This window comes from Megalobrama amblycephala, unplaced genomic scaffold (assembly GCF_018812025.1).
Source record: "Megalobrama amblycephala isolate DHTTF-2021 unplaced genomic scaffold, ASM1881202v1 scaffold456, whole genome shotgun sequence".
NCBI classification, from domain to species: domain Eukaryota; kingdom Metazoa; phylum Chordata; class Actinopteri; order Cypriniformes; family Xenocyprididae; genus Megalobrama; species Megalobrama amblycephala.
The window spans coordinates 21,961-44,122 of record NW_025953387.1 but is presented as its reverse complement, the minus strand read 5'-3'; the positions used below and the strand labels follow the sequence as shown (position 1 = coordinate 44,122).

The 22,162-nt window shown below is 40.6% G+C and overlaps 1 protein-coding gene across 2 annotated transcripts in view; it reads left to right on the top strand.

Annotated features, from left to right (window-relative positions):
• The first annotated feature begins 20,978 nt into the window (after nt 1-20,978).
• LOC125261668 (vitelline membrane outer layer protein 1-like) overlaps nt 20,979-22,162 on the top strand; it is a 12,061-nt gene continuing 10,877 nt past the window's right edge. Inside the window, exons 1-3 of one of the 2 annotated variants that reach the window (XM_048180224.1) lie at nt 20,979-21,465; nt 21,696-21,817; nt 21,932-22,045. In XM_048180224.1, the coding sequence (XP_048036181.1) occupies nt 21,253-21,465; nt 21,696-21,817; nt 21,932-22,045 (449 nt within the window). In that variant the 5' untranslated portion in view covers nt 20,979-21,252. The remainder of the gene's footprint in view (nt 21,466-21,695; nt 21,818-21,931; nt 22,046-22,162) is intronic. The other variant, XM_048180223.1, reaches the window with a different exon arrangement.

Here is a 22,162-nt window from a genome sequence, read left to right as displayed (position 1 = left end):
TCAGCTGGCAGTATTAAGTTAGGTGAGTTGTTTTTTTCTTGAGAAAAATTATAGCCTACCTAATATTTATCCAAATGAGTCAATATTAAATCAAATCACAATAATAATTAAATAATAATAATTGAATAAAAATAATAAAAAAGTGTAGCTTACCAGAAATTGTAGCCTACCATGTAAACATTGTAACATGTCACTAAACCTAATAAAATTCAGCTTAGTTACTAAAATGTTTTGACAATCACAATACACTTAATGTGATGCAATAAAAAATTTTTTTTTTACATTTTTTACGACCTACCGACCATTTTTTATTTTTTTGGCTGTTACGGCAAACCAAAATATTTTTAAGGATGGCCTTATAGCCACGACCAGTTGTAGCAATAAAATACATGTTCTTACAGGTATTCAAGATTATTTTATTAATCATCTGGCATGCGATGAGCCACCTCGGTTATGTGTTTTTTATCCACTTTTGACGCACATCTTGGTCCTCCGCTCAACCAGAAACTGTGCAATCCGTATGGCAGTTAACATGGGCAGTCAATGTGCAACAAAGCTTCGTGGATTACACAAACGGTTTTAGTTTTGTGCTGTTGTTAAAACAACCAACCACACAACACGCTCTGCCCGGCATCACTGGACAGCATACATACTAAAAAAACTATATAGCTAACATCTGCTACAGCCTACGGGACCAACACACTACTTCTGCTACTTCCTTAGCAGCAAGGCACGCAGTAATGGCGGCGCTGCTTTACTTCCGTGTTTCGCCGGATTTGTCTATAGGCAAAATTCACTTCAATAAAGAACTACGTGGCATCCGAGTTTCATGTATTTCAAAAAGCGCCAAAAATGGGTTGTTATTCTATTTTTAAAGATAGCTGTTACGAGTGATGGAATTCATTAATCATAATAACCAAAATAATCTGCGAGTTTTAACCTCATTTGGTGGCTTTTTTGTAAAAATTTTTTTAAGTTCAATTCTTTCCAAAAGGCCAAATATTGATTCAAAACATCTAACATAACATAACATCTAATGTTAGGTCGTACACAACATAACTTCACTTACCTAGAACAGCGGTTGTCCGACAGACGTCTTCACCCTTCAGTGGGAGAAATTTCAACCGACGCATCACGTGAACCTCATCCACCAACCAGAAAAGTTGCTGTTACCGTGGAGATCGCGCCAAAATAAATAATAGTTGACCGCCCAGTTGTATAACTATAACTTTACATATATTTTTAAATAAACTGTTATGTAGGGGAAATATATATATATATATATATATATATATATATATATATATATATATATATATATATATATATATAATAACTATCTTGTTAGGAAAATATATTTTTTTGTTATCATATTTTGTTTGTATCATTTTTAAATCTGGACATTTTTTTCAAATGACTCATATATATAAGTCAATTAATATTATTAATTATTAAAATCATTACATCTGTTTCAGAGAGAAGAGAGAGGAGAGAGGAGAGAGGAGAGAGGGGGGAGGGGGGGGGGGGGGTAAATCTTGCCTTAAATATAGCAGGCCTAAATACTTACAATTGTCCAGTACACAGAGTATGGCACATAATCGCTACACTGATCTGGGCCACACACCTCACATCCACAATCGGCCCAAATGTTGTCTGCCGTCATGCATGCAGTGCCATCATTGCCACACATGGCCCACGGTTGGCTGACATGATGCATGCCAGTGCCGGCAACACGCCAGCAGTGCCATTATGAGGCCACATTTGGGCCAAGTCTGTTTGCTATGTGGGTGGCTGCGTCGACAGTTAACGGTCCTGCCGGTGATTTTCTCAGATGAGGACTTGAGTTTTCTCTTTCGTCGGTCGAAAAGGTATTTTAAATTTTAGTTTAGCAGACATTAGCTACCATAACCACTGTTTATCTTGTAAAGTTTAAATTATATGACAAGATTACATTTACAAACGTTTGCTGAAGTTGTCCGTCGCGGCTGACCGTTACGGCCTATCTTCAAATGTACGCTAATCTTGGTCTCACGAATCCAAATTGTCAGTAACAAATGTTTCTTAATAGACAAACGATACCTGAAACATTATTGAATGTGTTCATTTTGTCGTTTTAGGTTAGAAGCCATCGAAAAAACTGCCATCGGACTACCACAGCTGACAACGAGAGACGCGCGTGCACAACTGCATAACACACACACACACACACACACACACACACACGGAAAGAGCACAACAATTATGAAACTGCTCATTTATTATAAATAAATAAATGTATTTTTCTCCTTACAACGTGTTTGTGTTCTTTTGTTAACCTAGAAGTAAAATAAAAAACAATAAGAGGACTGTTAGGTTTTTGCTCCTAATTCGTGCCTCATCCCAGACCTCTTATTTGGCAATTGAATGAGCAATCACTCAGCGCTGAGGGAGAATATAGTCTCATTTTATTGATAAGAAAAGAGAGAATATATAGAAAGAGTACAAGGGGTGTAGTATAGTTTCAGCCAATGAGAAAGAGAATACATCATATAGCTCATGGTATAGGAATGTGATTGTAGTAGACTTAAGTTCGTAGTGGGGGAAGGAAGAGGTCAGGGACGGCGAACAACTGCTGACTGAGTCTTTATTGAATATAGAAACGGTTCAACAGAAAGTCTGTGCAACGCACAACAACGAAAATAAACAATCCACAAAGGGCTTCACTCCAGGTTCGGCATACGTTATCCACAAGGGCTTCACTCCAAGTTTGGTTTACACCATCCACAAGGGCTTCACTCCACGAACCTCGGCTCGACTCAGTCAACAGTTCCCCTCTCTCTCACACACTCCTGCTTCTCACGGCGTTTTATCCCGTCTCCGCGCCAATCACTGGAATGAGAAACAGGTGTTCGTGATTTGTATTCAACCCACTCACTTACCACGCGTCTCCCGCTATTCCCTCCGGTTGCAGACCTCGCTGAACCACGCCCCCCTCGCCACAGTGATACATATAGAAAAACAAGTCTAAATATGGTCATCTACTGGTCAGGTACCCATGAGGTCCCTTAAAATCCCAAGGACCTTCTCCTATTCTGGTAATACAGAAAGCAGAGACCATTCCCTGTCTCACATTCACTCCTAGTACAGCCTTATATGGAAATGGTTCTGGTACATAGAAAACCATATGTTAACATAGGATAGCTTTGACAGAGGAAAAAGGAGCCTCTATCCACATACTTTCAATGCTGAGACCAACATAAAATCTATCAATTGCCCCTTTTGGCAATAAAATTGCCACACCCAAGTCTCAGCATTATTTTTCTCATATCCAAATATAATCACTTTCTTTACTTTCAAAATCATAACATTCTTCAGCAAACATTTCAGTCTATTCATCAAAGCATATTGAGAGGATACAAAAGTATTCATAGCACGATTAATCAAAGCTCTAATAAATGGAATAATACAACAGATAATAAATGCCATAATTAATAGGATCACACCTATAGGAATCAAAGCAGATACAAGCATTTGTTGCCATCCTGTGAGCCATGCTAAGAACCCACTTTGATTATCAGTAATTTCTCGTTCTTGTAATTCTTGAGCAATTCTAGTCATATTTTTTAAACCCTCTGAAATTAAATGACCATCTGCATCATTTTCAGGGATATAAGTACAACAAGAGGTACCAACAATAACACAAACTCCTCCTCCTGCCGCGGTTAATTGATCTAAAACTAGCCTGTTTTGCAGGGCAGTTAAACGGAGCCCTCTGAGTTCCTGTTGAACACCAGCCAACGTGTCTCTTGTAGTATTGATAAATGAAATTAACTCATATCTTGTAACCTCAACTTCAATTTGAAGACTAGAGACACCTATTCCTGGAAACACTGCTTCAAAGAATCTTTCAGTACCAGTCCAGAGTCGATGTTGCTTTGGTACTGGATTATCTCTACTCAAACTACTAGTTGAACCGCGGCTAGAGAGGGAGCGTTTCTTTTTCTGTTTTTGTTTTGTCATAACGTGAGGTTTGTGTGGTCTAATAACCATGGAATATTCTTCCAAAGTTACTAGAGCACATCTTCCACTCCAATTTTGTGGAAGAGTAGTGTAGACTCTATGTCCACACAGCCAAAACCAATCTTGGACAGCTCTAGTTCCCTGTGAAGAAGGAGCATATCTGTAGCAATTTTGACCTGGCACAAGTGCACAATATTTAGAACACACATCTTGAATAAAAGGATTAGCCCATCCATAAGCAATCATAGTAGATATAGGATGTGGTGTTCTTTTAGAACACTCAGTCATATTAGCTTTTGGATAATGCAAAATACAACTCATACAACAAGACATATTTTCTATCTCACAATGATGGTATGTTCGATTACATTTACTTTTAGGAATTACCCCCAGTCTCACTGTTCCAGTTTCTCTTTCCATACATAACAGTGAGTCTGGAATAGAGCCAATGGTTGTCACTTTAGCATGTACTTGCGTTGCAAGCATCATTATTCTACTTTTTCCACAACTCCATATTGCACTTCTATTTGGAGCCATCATTCCAGTAATGCTAACAAAAATAGGGCATTCTAATTCTTCTTCTGTCCGTGGTGATTTAACCTCTACATGTGGTCCAGAAGCACTATGTGGCATTTTGGTGCAAACATAACAGTCACCTGTTTTTCCTTCAGATTTGGCAGTGTAGTTGGCTAATCTCCACCACATGTTAGCTGCGAAGGCATGTGGTTCTTCTTCATAATGTACCCAAGTTTCATTACCAGTGCTAACAGCAGCTTGTATGTGAATAAACACATTTGTCAGCACAACCAGGTAAAATATCAATTTAGCAATCATGGCTAGAGAGCTTCAATGATAATTATTGCTGGTTTTAGATCTCTAGCAATCTCTTTCTTCTTCTCCTCATTGAACGTCTTGGTTCACCTTCCTTCGGATCTTTCCTTGGCTCACTGGCTTCCTTCTCCTCATTGACCAGAATGTTCCCCTGGGATGGAGCTGCTTTCAGTCGACTGGCATGGATCCACTGCGGCTGGAAGTCAGTCAGCACTCCTGTTCTCGTCACAGCAATCACCGTGGCGGGCCCCAGATATTTCGGCTCACCCAGTTTTGTGGGCTTCAGACACTTTATCAGCACCTGTTGTCCTGGAAAGAAAGGATGAGTGGGTTTTTCTGCAGGAAGAGGGAGAGAGAGAGACACATCACCATTGATGCTATTCAAAGTTTTAATTAGGGAATCCACATAATCCGTGATGATCACCTCCGTGTCACCTGTGGAAAAATTGCCAGCGCGACCTCTGACCCATGGGGTCGGGAAAAGTCTACCCATAAGGATTTCAAACGGAGACATCTTTGTTGTTGCTGATGGTGACATTCTAATTTCTGTCAATACGGCAGGCAGCAGATCAACCCAATTTCTGCCTGTATCAAGACACGCTTTATTAAGACGATCTTTGATAACCCTATTCATGTTCTCAACTTGTCCACTAGATGGAGCATGAAATGGTATATGTAATCTCCAGGTAATATTAAGCTCCTTGGCTAACAACTGCGTGACTTTGGAAGTGAACGGTGTTCCATTATCACTATCGATAACCATTGGTATACCAAAACGCGGTATAATGTCCTTAGCCAGAACTTTAACTACCGTCTGTGCATTTTCTTTTCCACACGGAAAAGCTTCAGGCCATTTAGAAAATCTGTCAACAATCACAAGCAAATATTTATTATTTCCGCAAGGAGGCATATGCGTAAAATCAATTTGCAAGTGTTGGAATGGTAGCTCAGGATGTGGTAAAGCGTCATGTTTAGTTGCCTTGTGCTTGTTAGTTTGAGCACACACCAGACAAGCATCCAATATCAACAGAGTATTTCTTTGAATATTTGCTATGCAATAAGATCGATTCAACATTTGTATCACTTTCTTTTTTGACACATGTGATACACCATGATAATGTCTACATAGCATAACAATCGCAGATGCAGGTAATGCAAGTCTACCCTGTTTGTCTCTCAAGATTCCAACTTGATCTGGTTTTACTTCATTGTCTGACCAGTAAGTCAAATCAGCTTGCGTAGGGTTAGCTTGTAATATTTTAATGTCCAAATCATTAGTCAATAATGAATTCATCATAGGCACATCTGTGCCCCTTTCGCTTACATGTGGACTTAACATTACTTCTTTAGCAGCCCATTTCGCTACTTCATCTACAAATCTATTTCCTTTGGCTTCATCTGTTTCTCCTGACGTATGTCCTGCTACTTTAATAACAGCGAGTTTTGATGGTTGTTGTGCTGCATTAATGAGCTCCGCTACAATACTATGGTGAGCAATTGGCTTTCCATCTGAGGTTTTAAAATTTCTTTCTTCCCACAATTTAGCAAAATCATGTACTATGCTATACACATATTTAGAGTCAGTGTATATATTAACACACTGATCTTTTGCCAATTGACAAGCTCTCGTTAAAGCAATTAATTCTGCAACTTGCGCTGACTTGTATGGCAAAGAGCATGCCTCAATTACACGATCAGGTAATTCAACAATAGCATACCCACACAAGTATACATTATCATTTGGCTTGAAACAGGATCCATCAATATACCAATTCTTCCCCTCCTCCAGGACAGATGCAGAAACATCTGGCCTGCAGGCAGTCGAAATCTGGATTCTGTCCAGGCACTCGTGGTCATCACTCTCAAATTCACCTTGCGTCAGCAACCTGTGCAAATGTACAGTAGGGCCATGAATAACAGAAGTTGGCTTCAAAATCAAATTAGCAGTAGCTAATAATATAGCCTCATAGCCAGAGCGGCGTTGAGCAGTCATATGTTGAGTAGAAATATTACTCATAATGACTCCTACCTGATGAGAGGTATGCACTATCAATTTATGTGATAACACAATTTTTTCAGCATCTTGAACCATGATCGCCGTGGCAGCCACTGCACGCAAACAAGCAGGAAGTCCCCTGGCTACTGAATCAAGAGTTTTAGACAAATAAGCTATGGGACGAAAAGTACCCCATGTTCCTGGGCCAGGATTGCGGCGGCTGTACCCCCACTTCATGCACGTATAAGTGAAAGTCTTGAGAGTAATTTGGGAGGCCGAGTGCAGGAGGTTTCATGAGGGAGGATTTCAAATGTCTGAATGCTTGATCCATCTCAGCTGTCCATGTAATGTCCTCTGTGTCCCCCAGAGTAGCAGTTCGTAGGATTTTATCATACATGGAACAGTTGGGCACCCATATTCGGCAATAATTAACCAGTCCCAGGAAGCTTTGCATCTGCTTCCGTGTCGATGGGTGCTTGAAAGTAGCAATAGCTTTCACTCTGTCAGCAGACAGTGACTACGTTTACATGGACAGCAGTAATCCGATATTAACACGATTAAGACAATACTCTGATTAAGAAAGGACCATGTAAACAGCAATGTTTTATTACCTTAATCCGACTAAAGTCATACTCTAAGTAAACACAAATCGAATTAAGACAGGTGGAGTATTCCTATTTTAGTCGCATTATTGGAGTGCATTGTAGACATGTACACACCTTAATCACACTATTAACGTCATGTGGCAGTTTTCGCCGCACTTTGCTACAGGACACATACCGTTTTGACGGCAAACGAGAGCAAGCTTCAAGCAAGAAGCCACAAATCAAATTCCTCTCACCTCATCTCTCATCCAGAACCTCTGAGTTTGTCATGGTGGCATGAATGAAAGTTGCCGAATTAAAGTACAGGAGGCCTGTTGCTGGAGAATTTGTATCCACCGTTGTATTTACAGAGCCCCTCACATGAGAGGGAAAATAAATAGTAGCCTAGGCTAAATCGTGCGAACGGTTTACTAATTTGTTCCTCAATTTATAAATCATGCGCATATCATTTATAAATCGAGGGAATTTAATTAGTAAATCGTGCGCACAATTTATTTATTTTTTCTTGCATGTCATGTGCAGGGCTCCGTATCTATTTGCACGTATATTGCATGTCAAATAATTAACTGCACTTGAAGCTTTTGTAAGATTCAAAATGAAACACCCAAAACTGTATATAGCACAAACTGTGTGGTGATACGTGAAATTCTGTAGAGAACGTCGGACGGCGTGCCGTGGGGACGTAATGACGTTTGCCCTTAATCGATCTATGTTATATAACATGTAAAACGGGAACATGAAAGGAATATTTTAAAGGCAACTCATATAAACACCTTAATCATAATATTGTCTTAATCAGAATAAGGTCAGTAATTAGATTACTGCTGTCCATGTAAACGTAGTCAATTGCACTTTGCCCTGTGACAGTTCATGTCCAAGGTACTCGACCCTCCTCTGTACCCACTGTAGTTTCTCTCTTGATGCCTTGAAACCAGCTTCTGCCAAAAATATTGCAGACAATTTTAGAGGCAGCAGCACACATGTCCTCAGTTGCACCAGTGATGAGGATGTCATCTGCATATTGAAGCAGACAGGTGTTTGGAGGAAGTTTGGCATTTTTCAGAGTTGCGTGCACTACAGCAGAGAAAACAGCCGGAGAATCCCTGAACCCTTGTGGAGTCTTGTCCACGTTAATTGTGAATTTTCCAAGGTAAAAGCAAACAATGGCTGTGTTTGGCGATCAACAGGAATGCTGTAAAAAATGAATGTTCAGAAGGAATAGAATTAATTATAGTTTGCACATCAGGTACAATAGGAGACAATGGTGTTACTAACTCATTAACTTTTCTCAAATCTTGAGTTAAACGCCAAGAACCATTTGCTTTCTTAATTGGATTAATTGGTGTATTATAAGGTGAATGAGTGTGCACCAGGATGCCTTGAGCCAGTAATTTATCAATAACAGGAAGAATACCCTCCACCTTTTCTTTTGAGAGGGGGTACTGTTTCTGATACACAGGCTTGTCTGTTATTAGCTTAGCAACATAGGGCTGGACATCAATGAATCCTGCGTCATCCTTATGGGCTGCCCACAACTTGGGGTTCACGCCCTCAATTTCCTGTTTGAGCTCAGTTGCAGAATCATCCTCAAGGAGAGCATTTCCTGTATCAACAGTGAGAGAAAAGGCTGCAGGAAAAATAAGTTGTAGAGAGTCAGCATTAAAATTAAGTTGAATACCTAATTTATGTAAGAGATCGCGTCCCAGAAGAGAAAATGGTGAACTCGGTATTATCGCAAAAGCATGCATTTTAAACAATGATGAGATATCATTAGAAGTAACCGGAAATGTTGGTGTCATTTCACATCTCACAGGTACACCGTTGATTCCCACAGAGTTTACATGTTTTCCTGTAATCGAGCCCTCATAGACAAGAGAGGATAACGATGACATCGACGCCCCCGTATCTATGAGAAAAACATAGGGTTTATGGTCAACATTTAATTCAATAAATGGCAAAACAGTTGACACATTCGGATAACTCAAAGAAATCAATGAAAAATTATCAGAAGAGGGCTCAGTCGAACTCAGTCATTGTTGCCAGGAAATGGGATACACTGAATTTTGTCTGTCAGTCTTTGCAGAAGGGAGCGCAAGTGGGGGCTTTTGCTTCAAGCCACCACCAGAGCCTTCTTCTTCTGCTTTTCTGACCTCTGCCTCAAATCCCAAGCCTTTTTCCTACAGTCACGTTCCAGATGTCCTGGCTTGCCACAATAAAAACAGCGTCTCACATTTCCAAATTGTTGTGGACGAGGATTCACAGCAGCATTCACTTGAAGCATTGCAGGAGTTTTGCCCCTAGAGACATCAAAAGCTCCAGCAGAGGAAAGCTCACGCAAGCGTCGTCCCAATTCATCAACAGAAATGGTAGTAATATTCGGAGTTGTTATACGAATTAACTGCGCAGTGTCTTTGTTCATATTATTTAGGAACGTATTTAAGAACAATGGACAATTTTGTTCAATAGGAATCGCAGATTCCTCAACCCATGCATGTTTAAATCTGTTAAAGAATGCAACAGGGCTTTCACCAGTTCTCTGTTTGGTATTGGCTGCATGCGAGATGTCTTGTTTAGCAGACGACACTTTTAACAAAAAAGCAGTCAATTGCATGAAAAAATCTTTAAGTTTACCTGAGCTGGCCCAAATCCAATCATATTCCTCTTCTTCATCCTCCGAATCAGTAATTAGAAGCACTCGTGAAGGTTTAGACAAATCAAGGGGCTTCGAATCTCCAGCTTTCTGAGATACAACATGACGAACAGGCGGTGTATCGCAGATGGGGTTTAATTAATAAACTTCTTCAATCATTTCCTCCTCTGTGATTTCCGCATGCAGTGTTTTAGTCAAAATAAAACGATAATCTCGTCCCGTCAATTGACTGTAGGCAGTTAACCGTTGCAGCACTGCCACAAATTTATGTGGTGACTTAGCCGGATCAGGCAGATCTTTGCAAATAGCCACTGCCTCCGTAACACTCAGAGGAGTAATTTTGTAACCATCTGGAAGCTGTACAAACGGAAAAACTGCGGATACAATCGATTGGTCAAGGGCTTTGGAATTTCAGCAGAAACAACACATTCATATGGGGGAAGAGACGCATCAGGTTTCAGCTGAGACTGAGAGAGAGAGCTGTCTTGTTTTTTCAACTCTGGACCCTTATCCCAATAAGTTTTCATCTTCATCCAAACTTTATACGCATCTTTTCATATAATCAATTGGCCATCCTGGGTCACCCCAAGAACCAAAGATCATATCTTTTGCAGCACGCATATCTTCATCTTTAAAAGAACCATCGCGGGGAAACGGATCTAATTGTATTTTTCCCTTCTGACCATCCCGCGAGATTAGAGAGATAGGGTTCTGTAAAAAAACGCTTTATTATTGCGATTCATGAAATCCCTCGGGGTTTCCCCCATCAACGGTCGACTAATCGTTTCACCCATTTAAAACAGCCAACAAAGATCTCTCCTTTGCTTAAAGAAAAGCCTTACAATTTCAGAAAATGGCCAAACAAAATACAAATTAAAGTCTGCAGCTTTATATTAACCTTTTAGTATTTTTGGCAAAAAGAAACATTTTAAATTCAGTATTATTCATTCAACTGCCAACAAGGACCTGAGGATATCATCATGAAATGGACTAAGAGAGAGAGAAAATCTTCAACTCAAACTCATCTATTCCCTTCCCACGCATAAAATCCGTGAGGATAACACCAAAAAATGAAAGGGTGATCAATCCTCTTTCACTCTTCCCGCATTTATCAAAATACGAGGATATCCACTTTTAACAAATATGAAAAAAGTGCGGCACAAAAATACAAGGATCAATTTCTCAACAGACAGTAAGATGCATTTAAGCATTTTATTTCTTACCTGTCTGGAGAAATCCCGACGAGCCCTCAAATTGTTAGGTTTTTGCTCCTAATTCGTGCCTCATCCCAGACCTCTTATTTGGCAATTGAATGAGCAATCACTCAGCGCTGAGGGAGAATATAGTCTCATTTTATTGATAAGAAAAGAGAGAATATATAGAAAGAGTACAAGGGGTGTAGTATAGTTTCAGCCAATGAGAAAGAGAATACATCATATAGATCATGGTATAGGAATGTGATACATATAGAAAAACAAGTCTAAATATGGTCATCTATTGGTCAGGTACCCATGAGGTCCCTTAAAATCCCAAGGACCTTCTCCTATTCTGGTAATACAGAAAGCAGAGACCATTCCCTGTCTCACATTCACTCCTAGTACAGCCTTATATGGAAATGGTTCTGGTAAATAGAAAACCATATGTTAACATAGGATAGCTTTGACAGAGGAAAAAGGAGCCTCTATCCACATACTTTCAATGCTGAGACCAACATAAAATCTATCAAGGACTTAATCGAAAGTCCCCTAAACGTCCCGAATGGCCGCTGAACGTCCTGTGAACGTCCCCGTGAACGTCCGGAGGACGTCTTTGCGGTCGTCCCCGGGACAGCCAGAGGATCCTACACATGGACGTTCGGGGGACGTTCGCAGAGGCCATTCAGGGGACGTTCTGGGGACCTTTTTTTGTTAGCTGGGCTATTGATAAAAAAAGCAAGGACTGGTGGTTGGTGGGACGTGGAGTTGTCGACTCGTCCAGGGCAGGCACTAGTGACTCACAGGGTGGGCCAGGCCCCCCAGTGCCCGCCCATGGCGCCGGGACTGCCTCAGACTATACACAAACAAAAGATGCTGCTACAATACAAGTGAATTCTTAAATGCACAACACAAACAACTTCCACATACCTGCAGAGGGGCAACGTCAACCTAATGCCAGAGACAGGATTACCACCGTGCCGTTCTGAAAATCAGCCAACATTAGAGCCAACAAATACAATTTACCACTAACAACACAGTCAACATCACACAACATACCTGGATACTAACAGGATCGGAAGAAAGGGGCGGTGACTCGTGACGCCATTTCATCTAACCAGCCAGTTTATATACACTTCCGCTGCCTGCTGATAGGGGAGCCAATGAGCAGACCAACCAATCACCTGAAAGCAGAATCTACTAGACCTGCCACAATACGAACATTCGCAAACAGCATCGCAAATTTATGTGGTTGGAGCAACAGCTCTCGAGCTGTCGTTAGAAGCAGAGTTTCCTGTTTTTATGATATGTGTGTTCGATCTCAAACAGATTAATTTAAAGAAGTTATTACTTTACCACCTGTGTGACATCATTCACCAATGTAGTTAAGTGACAGGTTTGCGACAATACAGTTTTGGGAAACAGTTGTGACTAGCTAGTTGTTTTGTTCAATGATGCATCGTACTATGGTAGTTCAGCAGTGAGTTACATCGTTGTTCGGGAAACGCACCCCAGGTAGGGTAGCTACAAGTGATCTCAAACTTTCAAAAAGTTAAGTGTTTATTGTCTCTGCAGTTAAAAAGACAAAGTTGACAATTCTGGCTATACTTTCATTATTTCAATCATTTCTTTAATTTTAATTTATTTATTGATCACTCTGGGTTATCTAATTTAACTATTTGTGGCTTGTGTTTTGAATATATGTTCCCCTGCACTTCAGGTATTTGCAGTTTGACTTGATCATATTTAATTTTTTTTTAATTAGACTATTTTTATTTATTAGAATGATAGCCTATATTTTGTTCTAAATCATCTGTAAAATAATGTTTGATTAAATAATTTAATTTAAAAAAATTGTAATTCATTTAAATTTTAGTTTTTTGGTGCATCAGTGTTGCCCTGTAGATTAGTTAAAGCTTGCTCGCACAGACAATTTAGAATTGAGCCTATGTAATTTGATTTGCCGACATATGAAAGGTATATCTATCTGTAGTGTGGCCTTTCTGCAGTTTATATATATATCCACATTGCCTTTCATTTGTTTAAAAAAGATAAAATCATTGTCAGTTACGTCTATCACTTGACAGGCAGTTTGATCGGTTTATTAGAAAGATGTTTCTCTGTGCTGTGTGTGAAAGGAAATAAAAGGCCTTACTTCATTTTCTGTGTCCCGCTCCATCTCGTGTACAATTCAGTGCGTGAAACTTTCAAAGTCTGTGTGCACCCCCCCCCCCCCCCACCCCATATATGATATATCACATATATGAACAATCATTACATATATGATTCAACTATCAGTCGAATATAGGCAATCTGATTCGAATGGGATTCGACTATGTAAATCCGTAATCGAGTCTAAAGGTAAGTTGAATATTGACTCGTGGAAGAGGTTTTGATTTTCTAACCCTGCATTTTTGTTGATTTCCAGTACAAATATCCAAACATTATTAAGTCAAAATACATTTACTGGAGAAGCAAGAAAAAGTATCTGCCTATGAAGTTAGAAAATATAAACTTAATTCAGAGGGAAACATCTCAGGTTACGTATGTAACCATGATTCCCTAAAAACAGGGAACGAGAATCTGCATTTACCGCATATGGGGGACCGTCACTCATCACTCTTGACAGGTGTCCGAATGCCAAAGAATCACACCACTCCAATCCTATTGGCCGACGACAGCCTATGACGTCATCATAGCGCGAACCTGGAAGTATAAAGGGAGCGCCTGAGGAAACAGTCAACACCTACTCGTCTTTGAGGGACTGTTCAGCAGGCAGCCTGAAGCATGGCAGGGCAACGCAGAGTCTCGTTCCCTGTTCTCAGTGAACCATGGTTACATGCGTAACCTGAGACATTCCCTTTCGAAAGGAAACTTCAACTCTGCATTTACCACATATGGGGAACGATATACCCATGCCACCATGCTAGAGTGCATGCAAAATGACTAGACAAACGTCCGGCATTTCCAGAGAAATGCCGGGAGCAACTCCCCCTCGGGTCACACAAGGCTGTCAGTGACAGCATTCCCTATGGCCAACAGCCCAAGCTGAGCCTAAAAGAGGCCTCCCGCAGAAAGCCTTCCAAGGCTGCTCAAAGCATCTAGGACCAGCATTCCATGGAAAGTGGTCTCTTAAAGGGAATGTGGCCAGGAAACCGTAAGGAACCCTGGCCAGTCACTAGAGGGGAACAAAGTCACCCTCAGCGCCACCAAGGAGGCCGTACTAATCTAGCGAAAGCTAAACATAGTCTGGGACAGCCCTGTCTGATACACAGAATCTCCAAAGCGCATACTTAAAAGAAGAGAGCAGATAAGAGCGACTGCGAAAGAGCAGTAAGCGACTCAAATGCACGCGCAGAGATGGGCATCCTGGAGAGCAGAATTCAGCTAAGCGCTATAAACCCCCCATGGGCCTATAACCTCAGCAGACACATGGCATCAGCTCGTGGCAGTGTTATCAAGCTCCAGGCAAGCAAACCGACTACAAAGAAGGTTAATAAGTCAACCGGAGCCCTGGCCAGCCAGCGACATAAATCCCTTTTACTGTCCTCAGTAAGAATGTCAGAGAAACACAAAATGTACATGCCAGCATGTTCCCAAAGGAGGCCCCGAAGGCCTACCTGTCACACACGGCGTCAGCTAGTGGCCACTAAAGTTCTAGGAGCAAAATAGAACAGAGTAAAAAACTAGGTAACTAATTAACTCAACTAGAGCTAAAGGAGACCAAGCTCAAGGAAGTAAATGCATAAAACCGAACAAACAGGTGGTTTTAACACAAGAAGTCTGAGAGGCAAGCCACTCAGAAAATGTACTCAGTAAAAGCACCTTTTACTCTCTAAGTGAGAGGAGTACAAAGCCAAGCTCCAGCATGATACATAGGAGGCCTGAAAAGGCCTACAACTCGTAAACACGTGGTGTCAGCTAGTGGCAAGCACAACCCATCCATTGTGATAAGTCAGATAGAAACCAACACAAAAACTGTGCCAACATGCAAACTGAAAGGAGGCCCTGGTGGGGCCTTCAACTTCATGAACACATGGCATTAGCCAGTGGTAGCTTCATGACTTAACACTCTGAGGTCTAAAAACGCGCCGGCGCGTTTTGCAGGTTTTTTTTCACATTGCAGCAAAACAGACTTAAAATACTCCGTCATTTTTTGTCATAGAAACATAAGTAATACATCAATTGAAACTATAGAATATCTCTTTTTATTTGTATACACTCAGAGTAAAAACAAAATGTTGTGCTTTTTGTAAAATAAAGAAAACTAACATGATGCGTGATCTCTCATCTCCCTCTGAACGAAGTCCAATCTGATAGTTCTCAGAAAATGAAGTGTAACTTAGTGAATACTAATCACAAAAAATTCATACTTATGTCTAACAAAACGTTGAAATGTCAGGTTTTAAATCGTGCAAGTCAAATCGAAAACAAACATTCTGTGTTTATGTAATCTGTATGAAAAGAGAGCCATGTCAGAAGTCCGTGATTCAGCTCATTACCCACTAATGCGGCCACACCCACGGAGCCAGCGCTATTCACAGGCAAATTCAGAGACAACACATGCATTCATCATCTCAATCGTGTATTTATTGCCTTGAAAATTGTTTATCTGGATGAAAAAGCCATGGTTAGCGATCTCTGGAAGACATTCAGTAAATTCCTGTTTGTTTTCTTCTATTGATAAGTTTTAAGTGAGTTTTTGTTTCTTTAGCGCCCTCCGGCTGTAGTATGAATTGGTAAACACCATTCATGGAATATCGTCTTCTTCTTAGGTGAATTTGTGGACTAAAATGCACAGAGCGCCCTCCGGCTGCAGTATGAATTGCAAACACCAGCGCTCATAGAGATAACAATGAATATTAAATAAAAAATAACTCCTCTGTATAGAAAATTGACATAAACATATGAGAATCCTATATTTCTCCAAATGTGCATGCTTTTAAACTAAAAGCCTATATTCAGACTCTTTGCATCACAGAAATACATTATATTTTAAAGTATAATATAAAACCATTATTTTATATTGTAATAAAATTTTTCTGTATGTTTCATATACCATGATGAGCTTGAGACATCACAGAAGTTTTTTTTCACAGCCTACCTGACTGAAATGCCTCATTAATATGCAAGTCTTTTCAGGTCATTACTATTCAATTCTTTTGTCTTCACAGGTGAGAATGAGCCATTATTCATGGAGATTCACGCCTCCTCGCATACCGTGTTTCTTGGCAAAAAGTGTCTTACAAAAACTAAATCAGTATATTGTTATAAATGAAAGAGTAGTCAGCATAATTTTTACATAATTTTGAAGCAAAAACTCTAGTCTACAACCTTCAATACCCAAAAGTCTTGTGAACACAGATTTAATATACTTTTATTGGCCTTATATCAGTGACTTAAGTTTTTTGTTTTTTCAGTAACCACGCATAAATGTTATTCCTTCAAAAACACAAACATGTACACACATGTTCCTCACATATTATGGTAGCCTAGTTTGTGCTGAATACAGTGTAATGACACTTGTGTCATTAATATGTTTATGAACAACTGAAAAAAGCACAAATGTCAGGGCATGTCAAAACTTCTCCAGGCCCCAAATCAGCCTCAGACTCCAGAGGGTTAAACCAGCCAGTAGGCCAAGTACTTGATAAAACCCTTGGATAAGAGGAGAACACACTGTGCCACGAAACTCTATGAGAGGCCTGACCTAGGGCCTACTCTTACAGAGGTGGGCGTGGCCGATGGCGGTGTGAGTCAGCAAACAAGACTCAACCTTGGAAATGATTCTAAATATAACCAACCCAGCTGGGCCAACATAGAAAACTGAAAAGGAGGCCTGGCAGGGCCTACTACTTTTAGCACCATGAGGTGCCAGCCAGTGGTCATATATAGGGTCCAAGCTCAAAGGGGACCAGCTCTAGACCCAACAAGCTAATCGTGGGTAACTAGCTACACAACCAGAGCTAACCCTACACATTCCAACAGGCAATATACATAGTACACATAAACATGCTCTCGTGGTCTAAGGGAGGCCCACAAGGCCTACCACCTCAAACAAACATGAGCATAAGCCTGAGGCAGTGCTAAGATACGTGAGCAAACTCGTGATCGTAAACAAACAGCACCCGAGAAACAAGCTGTACAAGAAAGAGGCTACCCATAAAGAGCCAACAATCTAACAGCATATGTAAACAGCTGCTGTGGTCATGATCGACTGGGAGCTAACAGAGATCATACTATTCTAACAAGAATAAGAATCTCTACACTCAACCTGAGTGTGCAATCCAACAGGTGATGCACTCAGTGAAACACAAACCCTAACCGGGGAGTACAAAATAACACCACGCTCATAGATAGAGGCTAACCACAGCCTGCTATCACAGAAACAGGCACTAACCTGTGGCAGCACTAGAGTAAGCTGACATATATGAAAGTATGTAGGGCTAAAGCTTAGAACCCAAAGCAAGCGCAAATGCTTTGTAATACATGCCATCCAAACAGGATAAATGTTTTCACAAAACAGATCTGAGATCTGTATTGAACCCTTAAGACCGAAAGCTAAAAACATTTAGCACTGTATACTCAAACTTGAATATAATTCAAGGGGTTCATATGAAGACATTATAAGCATGACAAAACTTCTAAAAAGTGGGGCCTAGCAGCACTGCATAATTTATCTTCTCAAAGATAAGTGCCTACCACCTGGGAAAAACAGCACCAGGAAGGCTAATAACAGCCTATAACCATAGCTGTTAACCTCAGCCATAGCACCTCCTCCCGTTTGTCTGGCTCAGATCCAAATCTGAACAGCTAGGGGGTTTTCCATGCCCTCCTGATCTCAAACGTGGAGATCAGGAAAGAATGAATATCTATGGGAGCCGCAATATTCATGGATAGAAAGGAACCGTTTGTCGAGCCATCTGCGCGCGGCCCCCTTTCTAAATGAGCTCTCACGGCAGCTGCAGCCTGCCGAAAAGCGCGTCCCAAAAACACAACAGCTCCACATACCCAGCAGCCAGAGGAGCGCTCGCTATCGTACGCGATGATGTCAAACACGGACATCACCGTCATTCAGCCACTCATCCTCGTCAGCCCCGGGTAAGCCGAGAGAGAATACAATTCTCTCAAACTTCCCAACAAGCTCACCTGCGAGCCCTATGATTGCAGTCGGCGTATTGCCTCAGCACACACGGGGCTAGAATCACCAGGCACAGATGCAGACACCTCCTCCCTCGAGAAGAGTGTCAAACAAGAACGAAGCGTCCCGATAGGAGAGACGCTCACAGTGAACAATAGACAAACACACAGACGGCACCCTCAATCACCGTCTATGTGTGCTCCTCTCCAGACAGACAAACGCCAAAAACATGTAAATCAAGTGTCAAAACCCTGGGACACGGATGAACACATTCTCCTGAATGTTTGCAAGGCATATATGGAATAATTTCTTACCGGTGTTGAAAACAATGGCAAAGACAGAACAGTCCCGAAAGACGAGAAGATGTCGACTGCTTCCTCAGGCGCTCCCTTTATACTTCCAGGTTCGTGCTATGATGACGTCATAGGCTGTCGCCGGAAAATAGGATTGGAGTGGTGTGATTCTTTGGCATTCGGACACCTGTCACGAGTGACGGTTCCCCATATGCGATAAACGCAGAGTTGAAGTTCCCTTTCGAAAGGGAAACAAGATTTTTCATGATCCAATCAATTCCCAAAGTGTAAAATCAAGTCCTTTCTTTTTTTTCTTCACATGACAGAAGTTTTATGTTGACTATAAATGACATTAGCATTCCTTTGAGCATGGAAAGATGCATTTGACGCATGCACACGTGCACGGTCATAACAATACTCCAACATTGGAGTGGTGTTTATTGCAGGTTTGAAAAAACCCTGTCTCTCTCTCTCCATACTGTACACCCATCAACACCTCCAGCACTTCAGGTCTGTGAAAAGGATGTGTGCCGGGTCTTCCAGAAACAGAACACAAGAAAAGCACCAGGCCCAGATGGCGTTACACCAGCCTGTCTGAAATCCTGTGCCACAAATCATCAACAGATCACTGGAGCTGTGCAACATTCCTTCCTGCTTCAAATGCTCCACCATCATCCCAATTCCAAAGAAACACAAAATCACAGGACTGGATGACTACAGGCCTGTTGCCTTAACATCTGTGGTCATGAAGTCATTTGAAAGACTGGTGCTGGCCTGCCTGAAGGACATCACTGGACCCTCACTGGACGACTCCCTGAAGTTTGTTTATCGAGGTCAGTGGATGATTCAGTCAAAATGAGACTGCATTATATCTTACAACATCTCGACAGAGCACTGAACACCAGAACGGCTAGGCATAAGAACAGTTTCTTCCTCGTATGTTTGTAGTGGTTTGATTTGGTGATTACTTTTGCTTTGGAGTTTGGAGTGAAATTCTGTTTGTCTTTAAATCTAGATTAAAGACGCATCTCTTTAGCCAAGCGTTCACATAATGCATCTCATATCAGATCAATTGCCCATGATTATCTTTGTTTAATGTTATGAACAGCAGCTACGCTAATTATTCTCCATTTGCTTTTCTGTTTTATCTCGGGACGCCCGTCCTGAGGTGACTAGAGAGGACATCAGCTTCAGTTTTGATCCAGCCTCTTATGAACACTTCAGATGACCAACACATGTGAAGAGACTCCTGTGAGGACTTCAGATGAAGCAACATCTGGATCAACATGCACATTCCCAAATTTCTATATCCTAATTATTGTTAACATGTAATCATTAATCTGCTTAACAGTGATTGTAAATTAAATTGCCTAAATTATTATATTGTTAGCTAACTGCATGATTATATATGTACATTTCTGAAACCACATACATTGAACAGTCACCTCCAATAACAGATTCCCACTGTAAATTGCAAATTACGTTCTCTGTAAGAAGAATGCATTGAAACGATATCTATTCAGTGAAAAACGTTATACAAATAAATGTGAATTAAATAGTTTTATTTGTGATTGAGTGTAGAGCAATTGCCAATTGGATATGATTGTTTTTAGTGGTTACAATTGTCTTTTTTGCTTGTTTTGTCTTCTGAACATTTCCGATATAGACGAACACGCACTTTTGAATGTTTTCTAATAAACTTTGGTACATTTGAAAAAACACACTGTGGTGGTTAAGCTCTCTTGAGTTCTCATCGTCTTGCGAGATGATGGGGTTACAAATCATTTAGTTGGGCATCTTTACCAAGAAAAAACAGTTTTCAAGGACACTGACGGTTAAAAGTATTTTTATTGATCATTTGTTTGTGTGTTCACGTACAGGTCATTGATGTGCTCTCGAGTGCTCCTGGCAGCTCGTTGGGTAGAACCAAGGACATCACAATACTGATAAACTGATCAAATGTAGTCTGAAGTTATGTTTTGATCGGCTCAATCAAATGATCAGAAAAAAGAATCACTGAACTCGTCTAGACCCAATCGGGGTCTGAGTTTTAGATTTAGAAACCATTAACAGAATTCAATTTAAAGTGGCTTTAATTGTTAATATTTTCTTGTTTCTTGACTATTCTTGTGTAAGACTGTCCTTGTGTAACTTCTTTTCGTTATGTTATCTGCACATCATGGACACACCTAGACAAAACCAGAACTAGGCTTTATACACTCTCGCAAACAGGAACTCAAGACACGAATGCATTCGAACATCTGCCCTCTCTTACTTGTTATTATATTTCTTAATATGCCATATATGGTATGGGTTGATCTTTGAGTACTACGATTGGACGGCCTGGACATCGTGGATGATTTTGCTAAATCTTGTGTATAAATATGAGGCTTCTTCCTTAACTTGAGAATGTTATGGTACACCGTCTCTGTGTCTGCTTGATCAACTGATGATTGATAGCTTTGAGGCTGCATATTGTCTACCTGAAAATTAATCTAACAATCAGTATTTTTTTTTTTTATCGGTCAGGTCAGTGCTGTAGCAATGCGTCGCCTCCTTTCCATGTTTTTACTGCTAGCCATTATTGGGCAGCATGTGAGCGTTCAGTCCACAGTAAGACCATATGAGCGGAGCACACACATACGTTACAAATCAGTGTTATCAGTGTTGACCGTGTCTAACGGAATGTCCTGGGGGTCGTGGGGGGATCAGGACATGTGTCCAAGTGGAACGTATGCTGCAGGGTTCAGTCTGAGGGTAAGTTGGGCCATTGACTTTATTTTGCTAATACACTGGTGGATTAGTGCTTCAAAGGTTCAAAACTGTTCAGTTGTTGTTAGTCATTTAATCTCCAGGGAACTGCACCTGTTTAAGATTTTTTTAAGGGTCTGTATAATGCTAAAGAACATAAAGATAAACGTTACTATGGGTTGGGTTAGCGTCAGCTCTTTTAAATGGATGATTGTTTTTAATGTTGTTGTTTTAAGGTGGAAGAACCTTCTCATGTTATGTATGATGATACATCACTCAATGGGATTCGTCTTCACTGTGTCTATCCATCCAAAGGCTCACATGAGCTCTATGCCACAATTGAGTCCGACGTAGGAAAGTAATGGGCTCAGATTATACCGAATTCTTACATTAAGTGTTTATTCTACATAAATAGAGTATTTTCTTGAAAATAATAATCAATTTGATCAAGAAACCCCTATCTTTTCTTCAGCTGGGGAAAGTGGACAAATATCAAGTGGTGTCCTTCTGGATTCTTAAAAGCTTTCCAGCTGAGAGTCGAATCTTCCCAAGGAGTTGGTGATGATACGGCCGCAAACAACATCAGGTGAGAATGTGCTGCTGTAAGTCACGCTGGATTTATTTAGCCATTTAAAGGGTTAGTTCACCCAAAAATGAAAATAATGTCATTAATTACTCACCCTCATGTCGTTCCACACCTGTA